Source organism: Manihot esculenta, chromosome 3 (genome assembly GCF_001659605.2).
Source record: "Manihot esculenta cultivar AM560-2 chromosome 3, M.esculenta_v8, whole genome shotgun sequence".
NCBI lineage: Eukaryota > Viridiplantae > Streptophyta > Magnoliopsida > Malpighiales > Euphorbiaceae > Manihot > Manihot esculenta.
The window spans coordinates 17,814,461-17,833,295 of record NC_035163.2 but is presented as its reverse complement, the minus strand read 5'-3'; the positions used below and the strand labels follow the sequence as shown (position 1 = coordinate 17,833,295).

The 18,835-nt window shown below is 33.1% G+C and overlaps 3 protein-coding genes across 4 annotated transcripts; all 3 read left to right on the top strand.

The window, feature by feature from the left end:
- Positions 1-388: 388 nt before the first annotated feature.
- On the top strand, positions 389-7,051 carry LOC110612169 (DNA polymerase epsilon subunit B). Of its 2 annotated transcripts, none has more exons than XM_021752871.1 (14): positions 389-620; positions 980-1,220; positions 1,314-1,506; positions 2,688-2,841; positions 2,984-3,115; positions 3,939-4,016; positions 4,726-4,830; positions 4,953-5,033; positions 5,140-5,270; positions 5,361-5,455; positions 5,549-5,648; positions 5,867-5,981; positions 6,092-6,202; positions 6,570-7,051. In XM_021752871.1, exons 2-14 carry the CDS (start codon positions 1,055-1,057, stop codon positions 6,708-6,710), a joined length of 1,602 nt encoding a protein of 533 aa, XP_021608563.1. In that variant the 5' UTR covers positions 389-620; positions 980-1,054; the 3' UTR covers positions 6,711-7,051. The 2 variants fall into 2 exon arrangements, with proteins under 2 accessions (XP_021608563.1, XP_021608564.1); XM_021752872.2 differs by lacking the exon at positions 6,570-7,051 and adding an exon at positions 6,372-6,560 and having other exon boundaries at positions 398-620.
- A 2,904-nt stretch (positions 7,052-9,955) lies between these two features.
- LOC110611566 (uncharacterized mitochondrial protein AtMg00820-like) lies at positions 9,956-10,303 on the top strand. Its single transcript, XM_021751955.1, has one exon. It carries the CDS (start codon positions 9,956-9,958, stop codon positions 10,301-10,303), a length of 348 nt encoding a protein of 115 aa, XP_021607647.1.
- Positions 10,304-11,040, top strand: LOC110611565 (uncharacterized mitochondrial protein AtMg00810-like). Its single transcript, XM_021751954.1, has 2 exons — positions 10,304-10,456; positions 10,546-11,040. Exons 1-2 carry the CDS (start codon positions 10,304-10,306, stop codon positions 11,038-11,040), a joined length of 648 nt encoding a protein of 215 aa, XP_021607646.1.
- Positions 11,041-18,835: the final 7,795 nt, after the last annotated feature.

The following is an 18,835-nucleotide window of genomic DNA, read 5'->3' as shown; positions in this document are numbered from 1 at the left end:
TAACATATTTTTTTAAAAAAATTTAAAATTATAAAAATGCATATTTTATTATATAAAAATAATATTATATTAAATGGTGAACTTATTTAACTTTTCAATAATTTAATTAATTTTAAATTTTAAATTAAATTTATTTGACGAGTAAAAATATTATAATTTAATTGAATTTATATTTAAATTTTATTTATTAATTAGAGGACAATTAAACATTTAGATTATTACTCTCACCAAACGGTCAAAATCATTAACAAGTTACTGTTGTCTTTTTCAATTAATAAAATTAAATTATAAAAATATTTTAATGTAATTTTAAAATATTAAAATATTTTTATTAATTAAGCGAAATTATAAGGATATTCTAAATTAAATAAATAAAAAAAGAAATGGGTTTGGGTCATAAATGTAAACTGGTTCTGAATTTGGTATCTTGAATTTTCGCGGTACCCTACTTCCCGGCGCCATTTCCTAATCGCAAGTTTCATAGCCTTTACTCTCTAGCATCCCTCTGCTGTATTCTCAGTTTCTCACAGTTCCTCAAGGCACGGCGGAGAACCAGAACCGAGCTGTTTGCTGCCGAGACAATTAGAAGTCTACTTCTCAGTCCTTCTAATCCCTCTCAGGTTAGGGTTTCCGTTTGCTTATTTCTGTGTCCTCCTTTGTAATTGTGTTTTTTTTTCCTGCTGATCTCCTAGAAAGCATTGGATAAAATTGGCCATTTTCTTCAATTGTAGAGTGTTAATTATGTTGTAATGATAAATTGGTCACTCTGATGTTTACTCATCCAATTATCTGTACTTACTCCTATCTGTGATCTTTTCATGTTTTCTCCTCTTGAGCTACAATTGTTTCTTTGTATGAGTATCATGTTCTAATTTTAGCTTTGACAAAAAGGAATCTTAGCAGTCCCTTGTTGTAGTATTAGTTCTTCTAATGAATCTTTACACGATGTTCTAATAAAGTTGTGCCTCATATTCCTCAGGCTTGCCCACCTAGGCCCTTGATAGTTTGTACCCCTTGTGCTGTAATGTGCTTTTACACTTTCGACAACTAAAATATGAATGCCTCAGTGGCAAGGAAAAAAATTCAAAAGAAATTTAAAATTAGAGGGTACACACTCAAAGTTGATGCTCTTGAAGAGATCCTCTCCTTTGCCAATCGTTTCCAAGGTGCTGAAGATGAGGCCATTGATCTCCTCTTAGACCACCTTCAATATGAATCACGTAAGAGTTCTCATTCTCCATTTGTTGAATTGTTTTAAATATTATTGACCACTTATTAGGAATCTGATTATTGAAATGAATGAATGGATTTAGAGAAAGTGGGAGTGAAATCTTCCATAATTGACAAGGAGCCAATACGTCGTGTCATAAGCAGTTTATTAGAAGCTGATGATGCAGTTGAGCCAACCTCAAGTGACACAGTTTCTTCTCATGCCACAATTCGTGTGATTGATGCTTTCTTAGTCCCAAAATTTCACTTTGATCCCATCAAGAAGCAATTTTATCAGTATGTTCGTTTCTTTTTTATTTTCTTTTCCTTCTTAAATATATACCGTGTTCTTGTCTAAGAAAACTTGGTCAACTATCTTTTTTATCGCAATTATACATGTAAAGGTGATATTTGCTTTTCCCTGTTTTCTATGATGTGGGATCTGTAAACAGTTTCAATTAGTGGAGGTTCCCGAATAACTAACGCAATCAATCTGTGTGTTTCCTTGAGAATTAACGGAAAAAAGAAAAATTATATTTGGTATTGACTTATAGACATGCCATTGTTAATATATTTAACTGACTATCAATCCTCTCATGGGCCAGTATTATATTAGTAATGGGGAAGTTGAACATAAAATTCGTTGTTAGCATTTTTTATTTATTTAATTTAGGTTTTATGTTTTCTCATAGAAAGTAGAGTGGCTTTTCTGCTGTGTTGGTGGCCTACAGTAGCTTAGTGGATGAGTTGTGGAGTCTATTGATGGATGGAAACTCAAATACACAAGTGATTTGTGTGGATGAAATCTGCGTAATTTGCTCAAGTTTAGATCTGATTGATATGAAAGGGAAAGAAATTAAAGATTCTAAACTTAACACCTAGATTTTGATAGATATCACACATTTGGTTTCATAGGCATCAGGATTGAATTACATCACACAATTGAAGAGGCAACAATTGCTCAAATTTTAATGACCAAAGACTAAATTGTAGAGCATGACAAGTCTGGTTATTTAGAGAATATAGACCTAAAGTAGCTGTAAACATTCAAGACACAGGAGTCACTGGACTGCAAATAACGCTAATCCTCTAAGGGCTTGAACTCTGAAGTACTAAAAGAAATAGTATAATCCTAAATAAGCCATGTCTAACAGAAGACTTAAAAATAAAAATAAGAACTTCCAAACACATTTAATGGTTTTTCCAGCAAATATGGAAGTTATGAAATCACTCCTGCCTTCTAAGAAGTAAAATTCTGAAGTTTCCTGATATGGGATATCATCGGACATGAGCCAAATAAGTGTTGTTGACACCTAGACACTATACATCCATTTCTCAAGTTTTTAGTCTTTAAATTTGAATTTTCTCAAGTTCCTTGCCTGCATTACTTTGGGCAATGAGTAATTCTCCTTTCCTCCTTTCTTTTTTGTTTTTTTTGTTTGATCTCCCTCCTTAATGATTTGGGTTATCATTCTAAGGCATACTGGGGGGCTATCCATACATGGTGGATCTTCTGCCAAATCTGCTCTTTACAAGGGTAGGTATTTGTTGCTCTTCCAGAGAATCTCTCACGATCAGCATTTTTCCAAACCTGCATTTGATACTGAAATGTCACATTATGGAAACTGTGAGGTGCTCTCTCTCTCTCTCTCTCTCTCTATCTCTCTCCTTTCTAAACCATCTGCTAATAGACACTTATAAATGGACTTCCAAGCAGAAAATTTTGACATTTAGCTTTACTGACACAATATTTCAATGTGGTATGTCTTGTCAGATAGCTCCAATTCAGTCTCTGGTTGGGCAAACAGGAAGACGATGGGTCATGGGTGTGATATCTCAATTTGAGGATGGCCATTTCTACTTGGAAGATCTTACTGCATCAGTGGAAATCAATTTGTCTAAAGCAATATCCTTCTTAAGTATTTCTTATGATATTCTTGTGTATATATATTTTCAGCATGATGTGAACCTAAGATCTGTATTCTTCCTTTGCCATTTAGCACTCAGGCATAATTTCCTAGCTCTGGTTATATGGTTAAAAACAAGGCTTAATTTTGGTGAAATTATTTTCTTAGTTTTCTGATTCCTCTGTTAATAGAGACTTTTTTTTTGTGAGGTTATGAAGTTCAGTTGCGTCATTGAATGTAAAGCAGTTACCACATGGCCTTGCCAAACTTGTGTGAGCTGTTATGCATTTTGACCTCAAGAGATCCTTCTTTAATAGCATGTTGTGGTTGTCTTGCTATTTGCGTTTTAATATCTTCTTGCTTGGTCATGAATGACTTGCAAATGAATCGAATAATAACTTGTCTGTCTAGCATTGAGGTTCAAATTACTTTTTGTCTGTTTGGCATTTAGGTTGAAGTTGCTTTAGAAAAGTACTTATAGTAAGATGTTGCAAACGGAATTTTGAAATTGCTTTTCTACCTGTATGGGAGTTTTAATGACCAAAACATGCCCAATCCACCTTAAAAACAATTTTTATTTGCTTGAAATGACATGTCATTGACAGTTTATTTTTTTCAACTGCATTGTCTGACAGACCTGAAATCTGGTAATGATGGGAACAAAACCAACTAATAAATTTGATTGGCAAAGTAATTTTCACATATTTAAGAATGATGGTTTTTCTACAAGTTATTGATAGTTTTACTTTTTGCTTTGTTCAATTTATATTATTTGTACATTAAACATACATGTATGCCATCGTATTCCTTAAAATGTATTACAAGATAACTACAGGCTTTTTATCGGAGAATACAATTGTTGTTGCAGAAGGTGAGATGCTCTTGGATGGTATTTTTCAGGTTAGTATTGAATTTCCTCTTAATGTAAACCTTTCATGCAATGGTTTGACTTCAAATATTAGTTATTATTTTCCTTGTCAAGAAGTCTATTCTTGTTTCCATTTTGCTGGTTTTTGAGATACTAGAATGTGATCATTTCATAAAAGGGTGCTTACTACTAATCACTATCAGGGAAGGGTTTGTGCTGGAGATGTGTTCATTGCTTTGATTACCGCTTGAAGAAGTGTACCTTGTACTTTGACTTAAGACATGCATATTGGTTATCTTTTCTTTAAAAAACTTGAGAGCAATACAACAGCTTTAGTAGTCCTAATTTCCTGTATATTGGAGTTTAAAAAATTTTCTGTTGGTGCCATCTTAACTTACCTTTTCATATGCATGCGTACATTGCAGGAAGACATGAGCCTCCCGCCTGCAAGCATTTGATGCAGCTATATATTATGTGATGCAACTGATAGAACTTTGACATTTAGGTTACTTTTTTTCCAGTGAAATTGATCACCTGTTGACTCATGACGTCATCCTAGTAGATATCCTATAGGCATTGCCAAATCCCTTGTTCTCTGGGCATGAACTTATATGACTGGTTAACATTTTAAGTTTCTACTTTGCTTAGAGATATTTTGTTGTTCTCATCACCATTCAGGAATCTGCATGAAAATTTAATAATTGATTTATCTGAAATGTCAATTAATGCTTACTTATGCAGGTATTCACATGTGGGTTTCCCCCATTAGAGGACAGAGACAAGTCATTGAAATTACTTGGACAACATGATTTCTTTGGTGGTGGTACTTTAACAAAAGAGGAAACTGTATCCTTGTATGCCTCCACTGATTAAGGATTGGGAATAAAAATTTAATTACTTTCATGAAAGTTCCTTTGTATCTTTAAAATATGATAAACTGTTAGTGATTTTCCTATATACTTCAATAGCTAAGACTTGCAGAGCTGGAAAAGAAAGCTGTTAATGCCATGTTTGTCATACTCTCAGACATTTGGCTAGACAGTGAAGAGGTGATTTAAAAGCCTTTGAGAATTATTTATTTATTTACTTGGGGTGGCATGGTGGTTTTGATAAGTAGCTCACTTCAATCATAATATTGTTTTATCCTGAGAGAAGGCAATGGGAAAGCTGGAGACTGTACTTGATGGCTTTGAGATTCAAGAAGTTGTTCCTTCTCTATTTGTTTTCTTGGGGAATTTTTGTTCTCATCCATGCAATCTTTCCTTTCATTCATTTTCAAGTCTCAGGTGAGGGATATTTGGACTTCCATCTACATTTTTTTGAACAAGTTATGGTGGCATGAATAAACTCAATAAAGTACCACTCTACAACTGTAGATTGCAGTTTGGAAATCTAGGGAAAATGATTGCAGCACATCCAAGGCTAAAAGAGCATAGTAGGTTTCTATTTATTCCAGGTCCTGATGATGCAGGTATATTAAACTTTTTATACATACTTTTAATCTCTTCATAAATAGCTTTACTTTTACATGACATGAGGATGATTAATGTTTTTACCACTTCAGGTCCATCAACAGTATTACCTAGGTGTGCTTTACCAAAGTATCTAACAGAAGAGCTTCAGAAGTACATTCCAAATGCCATATTTTCGAGTAATCCTTGCAGGTTGATCTGTTTGATCACTAAAACAAATAAATTTTTTTATATAACATCTACCCTAGACTCTCTTTTACTGGCTTTTGGAAATCACATATTTTAAATTCTGTGTACAATTTAATAATGAAGGCCTAAATGAAATTCTTGTGAAAATACCTTTACAACATGAAATAGAGAAACATGATATGCAACTTTTGAAGAGTGCTTAACTCTATATGCAAATGCAGGGTCAAGTTCTACACACAAGAAATTGTATTTTTCCGATATGATCTGCTGTATAGGATGCGTCGTTCATGTTTGATGCCCCCTTCTACAGAGGAGACTTCTGATCCCTTTGAACATGTTTACTTCTTTATCCCCTATTTACCTTTTCTTTTTCATATATTCTGCTGATAGATTTCATCATTTTGAGGTTATTGCTCAGTGAAACTAATGAGTTTTGACTTCTACAGCTGGTTGCTACCATAACCCATCAAAGTCATCTCTGCCCACTTCCTCTTATTGTTCAGCCTATTATCTGGAATTATGATCATTGTCTTCATCTATATCCATCTCCACATACGGTAATGCTATAGCTTTCTTCAGACATTTTTCCATTATCACTTCGTGTTTTCTATAAAGCAACATCAGATATGGAGCATTGGATACACATTTTTGCCAGATGTAAAAAGCATATGACTAGTTGCATGGTTCATTTGATTGGAGATTTATTTTGAATGCTTCAATTTGTAGGAAATATTGATTTGAATGACTTTGAGTTCTTGAGAGAAGCATTGATTGGCACTGTAGCTGGAAAGGTTTTTAACCAATTGCAAAGTTTAGATTTAGGGATAAAAGGAATTTCATTTTCCTTTTAAAACTGATGATAATCCATGTAAATTTTATAGTGAGAAGCCAATTTCATTTGAGATATTTGATGAACCTTCTCAGATTGTTTTGGGCGACAAGAGTGAGCAGAAGGCATTCAAATACACAGGAATCACTTGTTTCAACCCTGGATCCTTCTCAAATGACAATACTTTTGTAGCATATCGTCCTTGCACTCAAGAGGTCGAGTTTTCAGCCTTGTGAGTGTCAAATACGTTATGATTTATTTTTTAGCAAATCATATGATTCAATCATGTAATTTTAGAACGCACCTTGTCTGAGCCATTTAGTACAAGGTTCATGGCAAAAGTGCTTGCTAATTTACACCGTCAATTGCTTGTAAAGCTTTCTAGCCAATTGATATTTAGGTAAAAATGACTTGCTTTTATTTGGTGAAATACAATTTCTTCCTGGAAACTCACCCAGCTTAAGTGCATGCTGCTTAGTTTGCACTTTTAATATGTTGCTATGTAGTGAACATCATTAGGGTGTTATTATTGTTTACCACTAGCGTAATAAAATCATATTTATCTTGCCTTATTTAATTTTAATGGTTACAAGAGGGCATATCTAACTTGTGCTGTGTACCTAATGGAGATGAAGTAACAGGGTAAAGTTCCTTGTCTCATTGTTGATCATCGATATTTTGAATCTATTAGGGTGTTCATCACCATCGATACTTCGAAAACTTAAAAAGGAATTTAATTTTTCTATTTAAAAAATAAATTAATTAAATTATTGCGAAATCTTTTTATTCTAAATAGGTTTGTACCCAAAAACCTGACATGAAAATAAAGCTTCCCCGTTGTGCCATATGCTCAAATATTCATGTCCTTGATAGGAGTATATATCACGCTAGAAATGGCAACTGATGGAGTATTTTGAAGTCCGTGTTTTCATTTTACGAAATTAAAGTTAAAATTATTGGTAGATATTGATCTATTAGCAGATTAGTTCATGCTATCTGAATTGAATGTTAAATTTTTGTTATATTAACAGAATAACGTTTACATTTAATTTTTTATTTAAATAATTATTCATTTATATTTAAATAATTACATACATGCTTCTCTAAAAAAATATTAAGTGTTTGCACAATGATAACTATTTAAATATAAGGTAGTAAAAAAAATTAATTTCACAGTAATATGACTTTTCGACTAATAAAAAATAATTAGTGTAAACAATATATTTTAATAAATGTCTAATTTCGTAAAAAGATTTTTTTATACTAATATTTGTAAATTAATAAATCCTTGTAATTCAAGAAATTACCATTAAATTTTCTATAAATGAGCAGAAAAAGAATTTTAATGCCTTGTATATATATATTAATGCCAAACTATATTTACTTAGGAGTCAAGCTATCCAATAAAAATGCATGGGCAAAGATTTTGACGGGTAAAGAGAATAGAAGGGTAGGCCAGTGTGGAGTCGGGACTAACCTCAGCAACATTCAGTCGCTTGTTGTTAGGGGCAGAAGAAAGGTTCTCTACCACCCTCTTTCCCTAGTGGACAAAAGGGAAGGGGTCTAACTTCACAGGTTTCGAGGTCCTAGCACGCTTGGTAGTCTTGCCCCCAATGACAATATTACCTACTATCCGGATAGGAGAGACACTCAGAGTTAGAGACTTGGAGCCCTCCTCTGAGTTGTCTTCTTGAGACTCGCTAACAACAATAGGCTCTTTAGGGGGCTCTTTAGGGGCCTCCTTTGGGGCAGCAAGAGCCTTAGAGAAGGTTGACATCTTGGGAGGAACCGATATCCTGAAGGCTGTAGAACAAGAACCTCCTAACATCGGTACTAAAGCCAACGAAGGTGTAAGGGCGTGAACAGAAGGAAGAATTGACGACACTGAAGCTGCAGCCTGAAAAACCTCCCTAGCTACATGAGATAGATTTGTTGGTCTTGAAAGCATCTAAAGTGTCCTTCATGTTCTCCCGAGACAAGGTGAAGTTTTTGGGGAGCTTGATTTTGTCCATCGGCACGTTGGAGGCTGAAAAAGAAGCACAAATTCAGTCAAGATTCAAAATAGCAAAAGAAAAACACAAAAGGAAAACTTAAAGGTACCGGCTTATTGAAGTCCCGTAGGTTGGACATAAACATGCACTTCTCGACATCATTTTTTCTTTACAGAAGCCAGTCGAAGAAGGCAGATTTAATCCATGAGATTTAGCCTAGGGAATTCATTGCAAACCTAAGGCACCTCCCCCCAAGAGAGGTCAACATCCCACTCAATCCTTGAGCTCTCTTTCAACTCGACTATGACGAATTGCTCTGCCCAACCCTTAATCGAGTCTTTATATCCAGTAAAGATGGATAATCTGGCTCAGGAAACAAAATAATAAAACCTATGGGCAAACCTAACTAAGCAAAAGAAGGTGGAGAATAAATCGATAGAAGGGATAAAACCCAACACAGACAGATAAACTCGAAGCTACACATGAATAGGATGGAGTTAGGAGACAACATTTAGGGGGTAACCCTAAATCGTTGGAAGACCTCGATAAAAAAAGGAGTAAAGGGAAAGGTCAATCCGAATTCGTGTTGTTTGACAAAAAAGACCAAATTGCAGCCCTGCTAAGCATCAACCAAACCCACAGGTGGTGGGTTAGGGAGGAAGATTTGCTCATTGCACAGAGGCGCCCTAATCTTATAAATCTCGGTATCTACTAGGTCGCGAGAAAAATGTTGAAAAAGGGAGGAAGGAGTAATAACGGAGGTTAAACCGTCCACTGCGGGTATCTTAGTAGGAGCCATAATAAGAGTGAACACGTAACTCGAATCAGAGAATTGAAATAACAGGGAAGAGGGAAAGCGAAATAGTAGATACGGTGCAAGAGGAAGAGCAACAGGTGAAAGTGAAAATTCAAAATTGGTGGAGACAAAAGAAAGGATATTTGACAGAACTCTCTTAAAGCCGCGCAAAAATAATTAGGGATTTCGTAATTTACCCCCTCATTAATCATAGAATAATTAATAAGGGAGTAAAGAGGCAATTGATAACTGCTGAGCCACGGATAACTAGGCCTAATACAACCCATATGAAAGGGACCAGGTCGGGCTACCCACTGGCCCAATACGCGGCAACAAGCCTCATACAAGTTCAGAGCCTGTCCTCGCAAGCCGAGTAGGACTTGAACCGGCCTAGGGCATTTTGGCCCAAATGTTCATTAGCTTCCGTATAAAGACAGAGCCCGTGAAGCCTTAATCATGTCTAAGTGGTGCTGAAGAGAATTAAATGGCCACCTAACGAAGGTAAGAATGCAGTACCTCCGTACAACAATTCAGTTTCTCCCTTAGTCTCTTATTTTACTTCTCACCCACTTTAGCATTACTTTTCGTATGATAAATTGTCTCCTTCTTATAGATCCTTTATTCTCAATGTTCCTCTACTTATGAACATTAAACCTTTCATCAAGTTATACAATTTGATCACTGGAATGATGCTATGCAAAATGAGATTAATGTCCTCGAATCTAATCAAACCTGGACCATCACCCCCTTACCTATAGGAGCTAAGCCTATAGGTTGTAGATGGGTATACAAAGTCAAATTTGATGCAGATGGTTCTATTGAAAGGTATAAGGAAAGATTGGTGGCTAAAGGATACACTCAAAGGGCTGAATTTGATTTTCAAGAAATATTTAGTCCAGTGGCTAAACATACAACTATAAGAACCTTGTTAGCTCTTGCAGCTACTCATGGATGGACCTTAGCTCAATTAGATATTAATAATGCACTTCTGAATGGTGAACTACATGAAGATGTCTACATGGATATACCTTTGGACTATTAGATGAAGGGGGAGTATGAAGAAAAGGCTGGAGATTCAAACTCAAAGTTGGTTTGCAAGCTACAGAAGTCCTTATATAGAATACGGCAAGCATCTAGACAATGGAATCTCAAGTTCACAGAATGCTTATTACAAAATGGTTTTTCTCATACTAAAGTAGATTATTGTTTACAAAGCAAAAAAGTGCAGGCTTTATTGAAGTTTTAGTACATGTAGATGACATCATTGTTGGGAGCAAGAATTAGATTCTAATATATCAATTAAAAGCAATCCTAAGTACTGCCTTGAAGCTCAAGGATTTAGACAACTTGCAGTACTTTCTTGGTTTGGAAATAACAAGGTCAACTAAGGGAATTGTTCTTGCACAGAGAAAGTTAATGTTAGAAATGTTGGAGGAGTATGAAATGCTTGGAGCAAAGCCAAGTTCAATACCCATGGAAGTCAATGTCAAGCTAGTACACACTGAAGATAATCTTCTGAATGATCCTGGAATTTACGGACAAATTGTTAGAAAGCTAATGTATGTTACCTTGACTAGACCTGACATAACATACAGTGTTCATGTTCTATCCCAATTTATGGATAAACCAACTCAGATTCATATAGAAGCAGCTTACAAAGAGCTCAAGTACTTGAAAGGAACTCTAGGGCAAGGGTTGTTTATGTCTGCAAATTCTAACATGAAAATCACAGCTTATTCAGATAGTGACTGGGCAGATTGTCAAGAAACTAGGAGGTGATTGACTGGGTACTGTGTATTTCTTGGAGAATCCTTGGTCAGCTAGAAGTCTAAGAAGTAACCTACAGTGCCAAGAAGCTCAATAGAGGCAGAATACAGATCTATGGCAACCACAGTTGTAGAAGTTCTTTGGTTAATTACTTTGTTAAAAGATCTCAAGATTGACATCTCTCAACTTATGCATTATTCACAAATAGTATGTTTGCTCTATATATTTCAAAGAATTCTGTTTTTCATGAGAGAACAAAGTGTTGTAAAATTAGTTTATATTTCAAAAGATTTTGTGGTCATTGAAAATTTTATGGTCGTTGAAGATTTTATGATCGTTAAAGATTTTATGATCGTTAAAGATTTTATGATCGTTAAAGATTTTATGATCGTTAAAGATTTTATTTATGAGATTTTTTTATTGTTGCAGGCTTGATATTTAAATCTAATATTAAATTTGACCGTTATGATTTTATTATCTCAAGATTTTTATAACCGTTTACAATAACCATTTTTTCCACTATAAATAGCCTCTATTTTTACAAAGAAAGGCAATCCTATTTTTCTATATTCTCTCTTCTTTATGTTTTCTGCTGGGTTATAAATTAGAGATAAATCATTGTTGTTTTGATCTTGGAAATTAAATCCCAGAAGAACATGTTAAATCCTGGAGGATTACAAAATAAATCCTTAAGGACAGTGTCCAACACAACTTAGGTTTTATTATTTTATCCTATTTTTCCAACAATCTTAAGGATTTATGAAACTTTAAACAAATGGAACCAAACGTTGTTATTGTCTCTACTTCTGCACTGCTTGCTTCCAATGACATTGTCATTGCCTCTACTGTGCTTCCTGCCGCCGCGCTTCCTGCTACTTTAAATGGTGGGCCTCTTTTGCCTACTATTCCATACGCCAAACTTTTTCCTGACATCTCGAAGATTGAAGATACAAATAGAATGGAACTTAAAATTGCAAAAGGTAAAGAGTTGACTACAAGAGCAAATTTTGTATAAGAAAAAGTGCACAAATCAAATAACAGTTACGAAAATAAGAAACCTGATTACAAACCTAAGTGTAATAATTCCACCTTTAAAAAGAAAGGACATTATTTTGTATGTGGTAAGCCGGGTCACCATGCACCTCGGTACAAGAAAAGAGTGATAAATGACAATCCTCCTAAACTAAAAGTAAATTTAGTTGAAGGAGATGACATTATTATTGCGGTCATTTCTCAAACTTTTCTTGCAGCTAATGTGCAAGAATGGGTAGTAGACTCTAATGCTACTAGGCATATCTATATAAATAGAAATGCATTTATCTCCTACACCACAGTGGGGGAAGGAGAAGAACATGTGTATTTAGTTGATTCTAGGACTGCAAGTGTCCTTGATAAGGGGAAAGTTATTTTCAAACTCACATCTGGCAAGACCTTGACACTTAATGAAGTACTTCATGTACCTAATATAAGAGCTAATTTAATTTCTGTAACTCTATTGGGAAAGAATGGGATTAAGGTATCTTTTGAGTCAAACAAAATTATACCGACTAAAAATAACATTTTTATTGGAAAAGGTTATTGTAATCAGGGACTCTTTGTTCTCAATATTTCTACAATAACAAATGAAAATGCATCTTCTTCTGCTTACTTGCTTGATTCTTTTGATTTATGGCATGCTAGATTAGGACATATTAGTGCTTCTTATCCTAAAAAAAATGCAATATCTTAGTATAATATCTGACATTGGTAATACATATTTAAATAAATGTGGAATTTGTGCAGAATTTAAGTCAACCAAAAAATCATGTTCAACTACACATAGAAAATCTAAATTGCTTAGCTTAATACACAGACTTGAAAAATTTGGAACAAACTATGACTAGAGGTAGTAAAAAATATTATGTAACTTTTATTAAATGACTATTCTAGATATACTAAAGTATATTTGCTTAGAAACAAAGATGAAGCATTTGATATATTTCAATTATATAAAACTGAAGTAGAAAATCAATTAAATAAGAAAATAAAAAGGATTAGACCAGATCGAGGTGGAGAATATGTCTTATTTAATGACTTTTGTGAAAAAGAAGGAATAATGCATGAATTTACTCCACCTTATTCACCTGAATTCAATGGAGTAGCGGAAAAAAAAAGTAGAATATTAAAAGAAATGATGAATGATTTATTAATAAGTTTCTCCTCACCTAATAACCTTTGGGGGAAACTTTATTACCTGCTTGTCATCTACAAAATATGATACCCTATAAGAAAATTGATAAAACACCCTATGAATTTTGGAAAGTTTATACACCTAACTTAAAATATTTAAAAGTGTGGGTGTCTTGCTAAAATAATTCTTCCTGATCTTAAGAAACGAAAAATAGGTTCAAAAACTTTTGATTGCATGTTTATAGATTATACTGAACATAGTGCTCCATATAGATTTTTTATTTTGAAAAGTGATGTGTTTGATTGTAACACTATAATTGAGATAAAAAAATGCTGAGTTTTTTTTAACATATTTTTCCTTTAAAAGTTGAGAAATTTTCCCATGAATCTAATGAAAATATTTATGAAAATGATTTTTAAAATAATAATGAAGATTTAAGAAGAAGTAAAAGATTAAAAAAAAAGATATTTCTTTTGGAAATGTCTTTTATATTTATCTTGTTGAAAATAAACCCTTAAGTTTTTTTGAATCTATTAAATTTTTTGAAACTCCTGACGCGGAACCCTATAGCACAAGCCTCAAACCCACACGCACAAGTAGATATGGAATCCAAAGATTTGATAAACCCACCTCCTATGGCACCCCACACTTAGAGAAGCTGAAACACCAATGATTGAAGGATTTAGATGAGAATCTGACAAACGCCACAACAAATAGTTGATAAGTAAGCCAAGATTCCTGGTGCAATTGATGAAAGCAAATCCTCACTCTCACTCAAAGCAATACACGCCAAAGGCATGAGAAGAATTCTGAAATTTTGATTAAAAGCTGCCTCTTACAATTGTTTCTTATCTTTATATAGTAAGGAGAAAAACGAATAAAACTCTAAGATACTCTTCTTGGACCTGACTTAAGCACATAAGGCCCAAGCCCAATCACACACTAAAATAACACATAAGTATTAACACATAAGCCCAAAACATGGCCCAACACTCTAAAACTTAAAAGATAAAGTATGGCCAGAATACAAGTCCAAACAAAGCTAAAATAAAACAAGTGTTAAATAATAAAAATATAGCAAGCCCATCATAACAAAGCTGAATCTTCACAAAAGCCTTACTTGATCTTCACTTTAGGCTTCCCTTTGTGTAGTTTTAGCCCATGGGCTTGATTAGGCTCCCTAAGCCTATGATTGTAAGTGTTGCACCAAATCTGTCCTATAGGAGTTGAAGCACGCCCCAAATACATATGGATCATATGAATATGATTTTGAACTCCTTTTAGATCCATTTGAATGACATAAGTTTGCTCCACACCATTGTTAGAAATTTACCCTATTGGATCCGTATCAACTCCTTTTTAGAAAAAAGCAATTAAAACTGAAATTGATTCTATTACTCAAAATGGTACGTGGACTTTAGTAGACTTACCTCCAAGAGCTAAACCTATTGGTTGTAAATAGATTTTCAAAAGAAAATATAACTCAGATAGGTCAATTGAAAAGTATAAAGTAAGACTAGTAGCAAAATGTTTTTCTCAAAAATAAAATATAGATTATTTTGACACGTTTGCTCCTGTAGCTAAAATTTCTTCTATTAGAGTATTAATTATTTTAGCTTCTATACATAAATTTGTTATTCATCAAATTGATGTTAAAGTAGCTTTTTAAATAGAGACTTGGAAGAAAAATTTATATGGTACAACCTAATGGTTGTATTGTTTCTGATCAAGAAAATAAAATTTGCAAACTTCTTAAATCATTATATGGTTTAACACAAGTCCCCAAACAGCGACATGAGAAATTTGACCAAGTTTTGTTGAATGATGATTTTTCCTCTGTTGAAGTTAATAAGTGTATATATACAAAATGTATAAATGATGAATATGTTATTATTTATTTATACGTGGATAATATACTTATTTTTTGTACGAGTTACGATATAATTTGTAAATCAAAAGCCTTCATTGCCTCTAAATTTGATATGAAAGATATGGGAGAGGCAAATATGATTTTGGGAGTTAGAATTATAAGGAAGAATGATAGTCTAATACTATCACAAGAACATTATGTTGAGAAGCTTGTAAAGAAGTTTGGACATTTCAATATTAAACCAATTAGTACCCCTTATGATCATAACTGTCAATTAAAAAAAATAGAGGTAACTCTGTTGCTCAATCTAAATATGCACAGATCATAGGGAGTTTGTTGTATTTAATGAATTTTTCACGACTTGATATAGCTTATACTGTATGTAGATTGAGTAGGTATACACATAATCCCAATGATGATCATTGGGCTGCATTAGTTAGACTAGGGAAATATTTGAGAGGTACCATGAACTATGGTATCTTATATGGTAGATTTTTCGTTGTATTAGAAGGATACAGTGATGCTAACTGGATTTCATATTCAGATGAGATAAAATCCACTAGTGGTTATGTATTCACTCTAGGAGGTGGTGCAATTACATGGAAATCAACCAAACAAAATATCATTGCTAAATCCACTATGGATTCAGAGTTTATTGCTCTGGAATTAGCTGGAACTGAAGTTGAGTGGCTAAGAAACTTCTTAGCAGATATTCTGTTAGGAATAAAATCAATATCATCTGTATCAATGCGTTGTGATTGCCAAACGACAATAGCCATTGCAAAGAGTAAAACTTTCAATGGTAAAAATAGACATATTCATCTAAGACATAATGTTATTAAGCAGCTGCCGAAAAATGGAACTATTTCCATTGATTATGTGAAGTCAGAAGTAAATTTGGCCGATCCTCTAACTAAACATTTAGGGAGAAAACTAATAGATGAAATATCAAGGGGAATGTGACTTGAGCCAATTTGAAATTAACAGTGATAGAAACCTAACCTTTGTGATTGGAAATCCCATAAAAAAGGTTCATATGGGTAATAACAAGTCACTTGTTAGTTTTGCTAGCACTATTTGTCATTGTCCCTTCCTATTGTGTGAGAAGTGCTAAACTGCATTAATGAGAGGATGAGATAAAAGCTCTTAATGATATTCATATCCCTTATGGGTGGTGTATAAATTACAGTATACACTTGATGATATCACCTATATAAGTGTGAAGTGGAGCCGCTTCTATGAGATTATGGCATAATCTCTAGAGCACTTATGAATTAGCAGGTGCGCGCATGGCCTTTTAGTGCAAAATAGTTTTGACAACAAGATCTGTGGAGTGTTATGAGATTGATGGGATATTAGCATACAAAAAAGAGTTTTTGATTCATAGAAACAAAAATTTCACCAATTACTCTGTATGTTAAGTCTTATTAATCTAGATCTGGTTCATACTCTAAAAAGACATCAAATTCGAAACATATACACTAAATTTTTAAACCTAGCAATGAAAATTTTTTTGAAATATGTGGGGAATTGTTGTATAATTAGTTTATATTTCAAAAGATTTTGTGGTCGTTGAAGATTTTATGGTCGTTGAAGATTTTATGGTCATTAAAGATTTTATGGTCGTTGAAAATTTTATGATCGTCGAAAATTTTATTTATGAGATTTTTCTGCTGTTGCAGGTTTGATATTTAAATCTAATATTAAATCTGACCGTTATGATTTTATTATCTCAAGATTTTTATAACCGTTTACAACGGTCATTTTTCCACTATAAATAGCCTTCATTTTTACAAAGAAAGACAATCCTATTTTTTCTACTTTATTCTCTCTTCTTTATGTTTTCTCCTGAGTTATAAATTAGAGATAAATCCTTATTGTCTTGATCCTGAAAATTAAATTTCAAAAGAACCTGTTTAATTCTTGGGGATTACAAAATAAATTTTTAAGGATAATGTCCAACACGACTTAGATTTTATTATTTTATCCTATTTTTTCAACATAACGTATATTGAGATTGATTATCATTTCATAAGGGAGAAGGTGTTGTCAAGTGTAATTCAACTAGGATACTTGTGATCCAAAGAACAAGTTGCAAATATATTTACCAAGACTTTGCATACTTCTCAATTTAAACCATTGTTGAATAAGTTGAATATAAAAAACTTTTATATTCAACTTGAGAGGGAGTATCACGAGATAAATGAGAAAGTTGGTTGAACTGTAACTTAAAAAAGTTGGTTAACTTTCTATTAAAGCCAATTACCAGCTCAGCTATAGTTAGCTAGGTTAGTTATTTTCATCTTGTATGGCCTTGGATATTTATTTAGAATCAATAAGAATAATCTTCTGTTTCATGCATTACTGGTGAAAAATAATTAAATTAAATTAAATATTTGTATTTGCAGTCATGTGTATATATATACACTTTAATTATGCATAAAATTTAATAAAAAAACATCTAATCTAATAATTATAAATTAATTTTATTTTCTTATGAGTTCAATTTTATTTTAAACAGAAGAACCAATGAAATTAATACTTTCTTTTAAATTTATATCTATAAATAAGATTTATATTTTTAATTTAGAAGACAATAATCATTTGTTACTTAAACTTGTATATAATAATTACCTTGCATCGATTACTAGAGAGGAAGAGATTCCGCTCTCCTTGAGTTAATGGCTATTTGCACATAAGCTTGATCTAAATTTCATGACTTTTCATGAAATTAGGAGATTATATGATGCATTTGAAAATTTAGAGGACTCAATTGATTCAAAATTTGTTAAGAGGAACTTTAATTATCGAAAATGTTAATATCTTTTTTTAAAAAAGAAAATATTTTTTTTGTAAAGAACAAATGTTAAATTCAGAAGTTTTGATGCGTTATTAAATTTGTATTTCCTCCGTATTATTGAATTTGAGATATTTAATTTTTATTATCACTTCTTATAACATGGTAAATCCTTTTATTAATAAATCTGTTAGTAAAAAAGGTAAATAAGTCAGTGAGAACATCTAGAAATTATAAAATTAACTTTAGTACTCAAAGTTCATTGTACACAATACATTCATTTATCAAACACAAATTCTTCGTCAAAAAAATCAAACCCATATTCATTCAACAAAATTAGTATTGTTCATCCATGAAACCCAGTTTCATTATCCCAGCTTTATCAAAACTCAGATGGAATCTTATTTGTCGATGAGGATCTTAAGAAGCCAATAGAAAACTGAGCTTCGATGTGATGAAGAGCTATTTACGGGTTCCGATACTGAAGAGCCTTGAGTTCGATTAATGGGTTGCGATGTAGAAGAGCGCAGGTTGTAATACCATCGGTGGGCGTTGGCTCCGATGGAGATGAAAGATAGATTGATTGCAATGGGTTGCTACATTGAAGAGCCTTTGTTTGTTAATTTTGCTTTCAATCAGATTCAATTGGCAATCCATTGGTTTCCTTTCTGCCATATTCATAGGTTTCTTCTACTCAACATTGTACCCACCATAGCTTCTGCCCAATGCCCAATCTTTCCATGCATTCATTCTTAGGCGTTTGAAAAAAGTGGTGTTTGATTGATGATACCAACTACGAAGGGGGTAATTAATTTGGAGGGAGTTTGAGATTTAGAAAGTAAACAAAATTTAGAGGAACTTGGAAATTGCATTGCAACCTAGAATTTGTTAGAGGTGATATGGATGGTGTGGGGCGATGGCGATAACAATGGCAATTACAAATAATTAAAAGGACTTATATTTTGAAGCA

Bases quoted from the DNA above. Each gene is read 5' to 3' on its own strand.
- LOC110612169 (XM_021752871.1), top strand. From the start codon at position 1,055: ATGAATGCCTCAGTGGCAAGGAAAAAAATTCAAAAGAAATTTAAAATT. The intron at 1,507-2,687 runs GTATGTTCGTTT...TATCATTCTAAG, and splicing joins ATCAAGAAGCAATTTTATCA to GCATACTGGGGGGCTATCCA. The intron at 4,017-4,725 runs GTTAGTATTGAA...TTACTTATGCAG, and splicing joins TCTTGGATGGTATTTTTCAG to GTATTCACATGTGGGTTTCC.
- LOC110611565 (XM_021751954.1), top strand. From the start codon at position 10,304: ATGAAGGGGGAGTATGAAGAAAAGGCTGGAGATTCAAACTCAAAGTTG. The intron at 10,457-10,545 runs GTAGATTATTGT...AGCAAGAATTAG, and splicing joins ATGGTTTTTCTCATACTAAA to ATTCTAATATATCAATTAAA.
- LOC110611566 (XM_021751955.1), top strand. From the start codon at position 9,956: ATGCAAAATGAGATTAATGTCCTCGAATCTAATCAAACCTGGACCATC.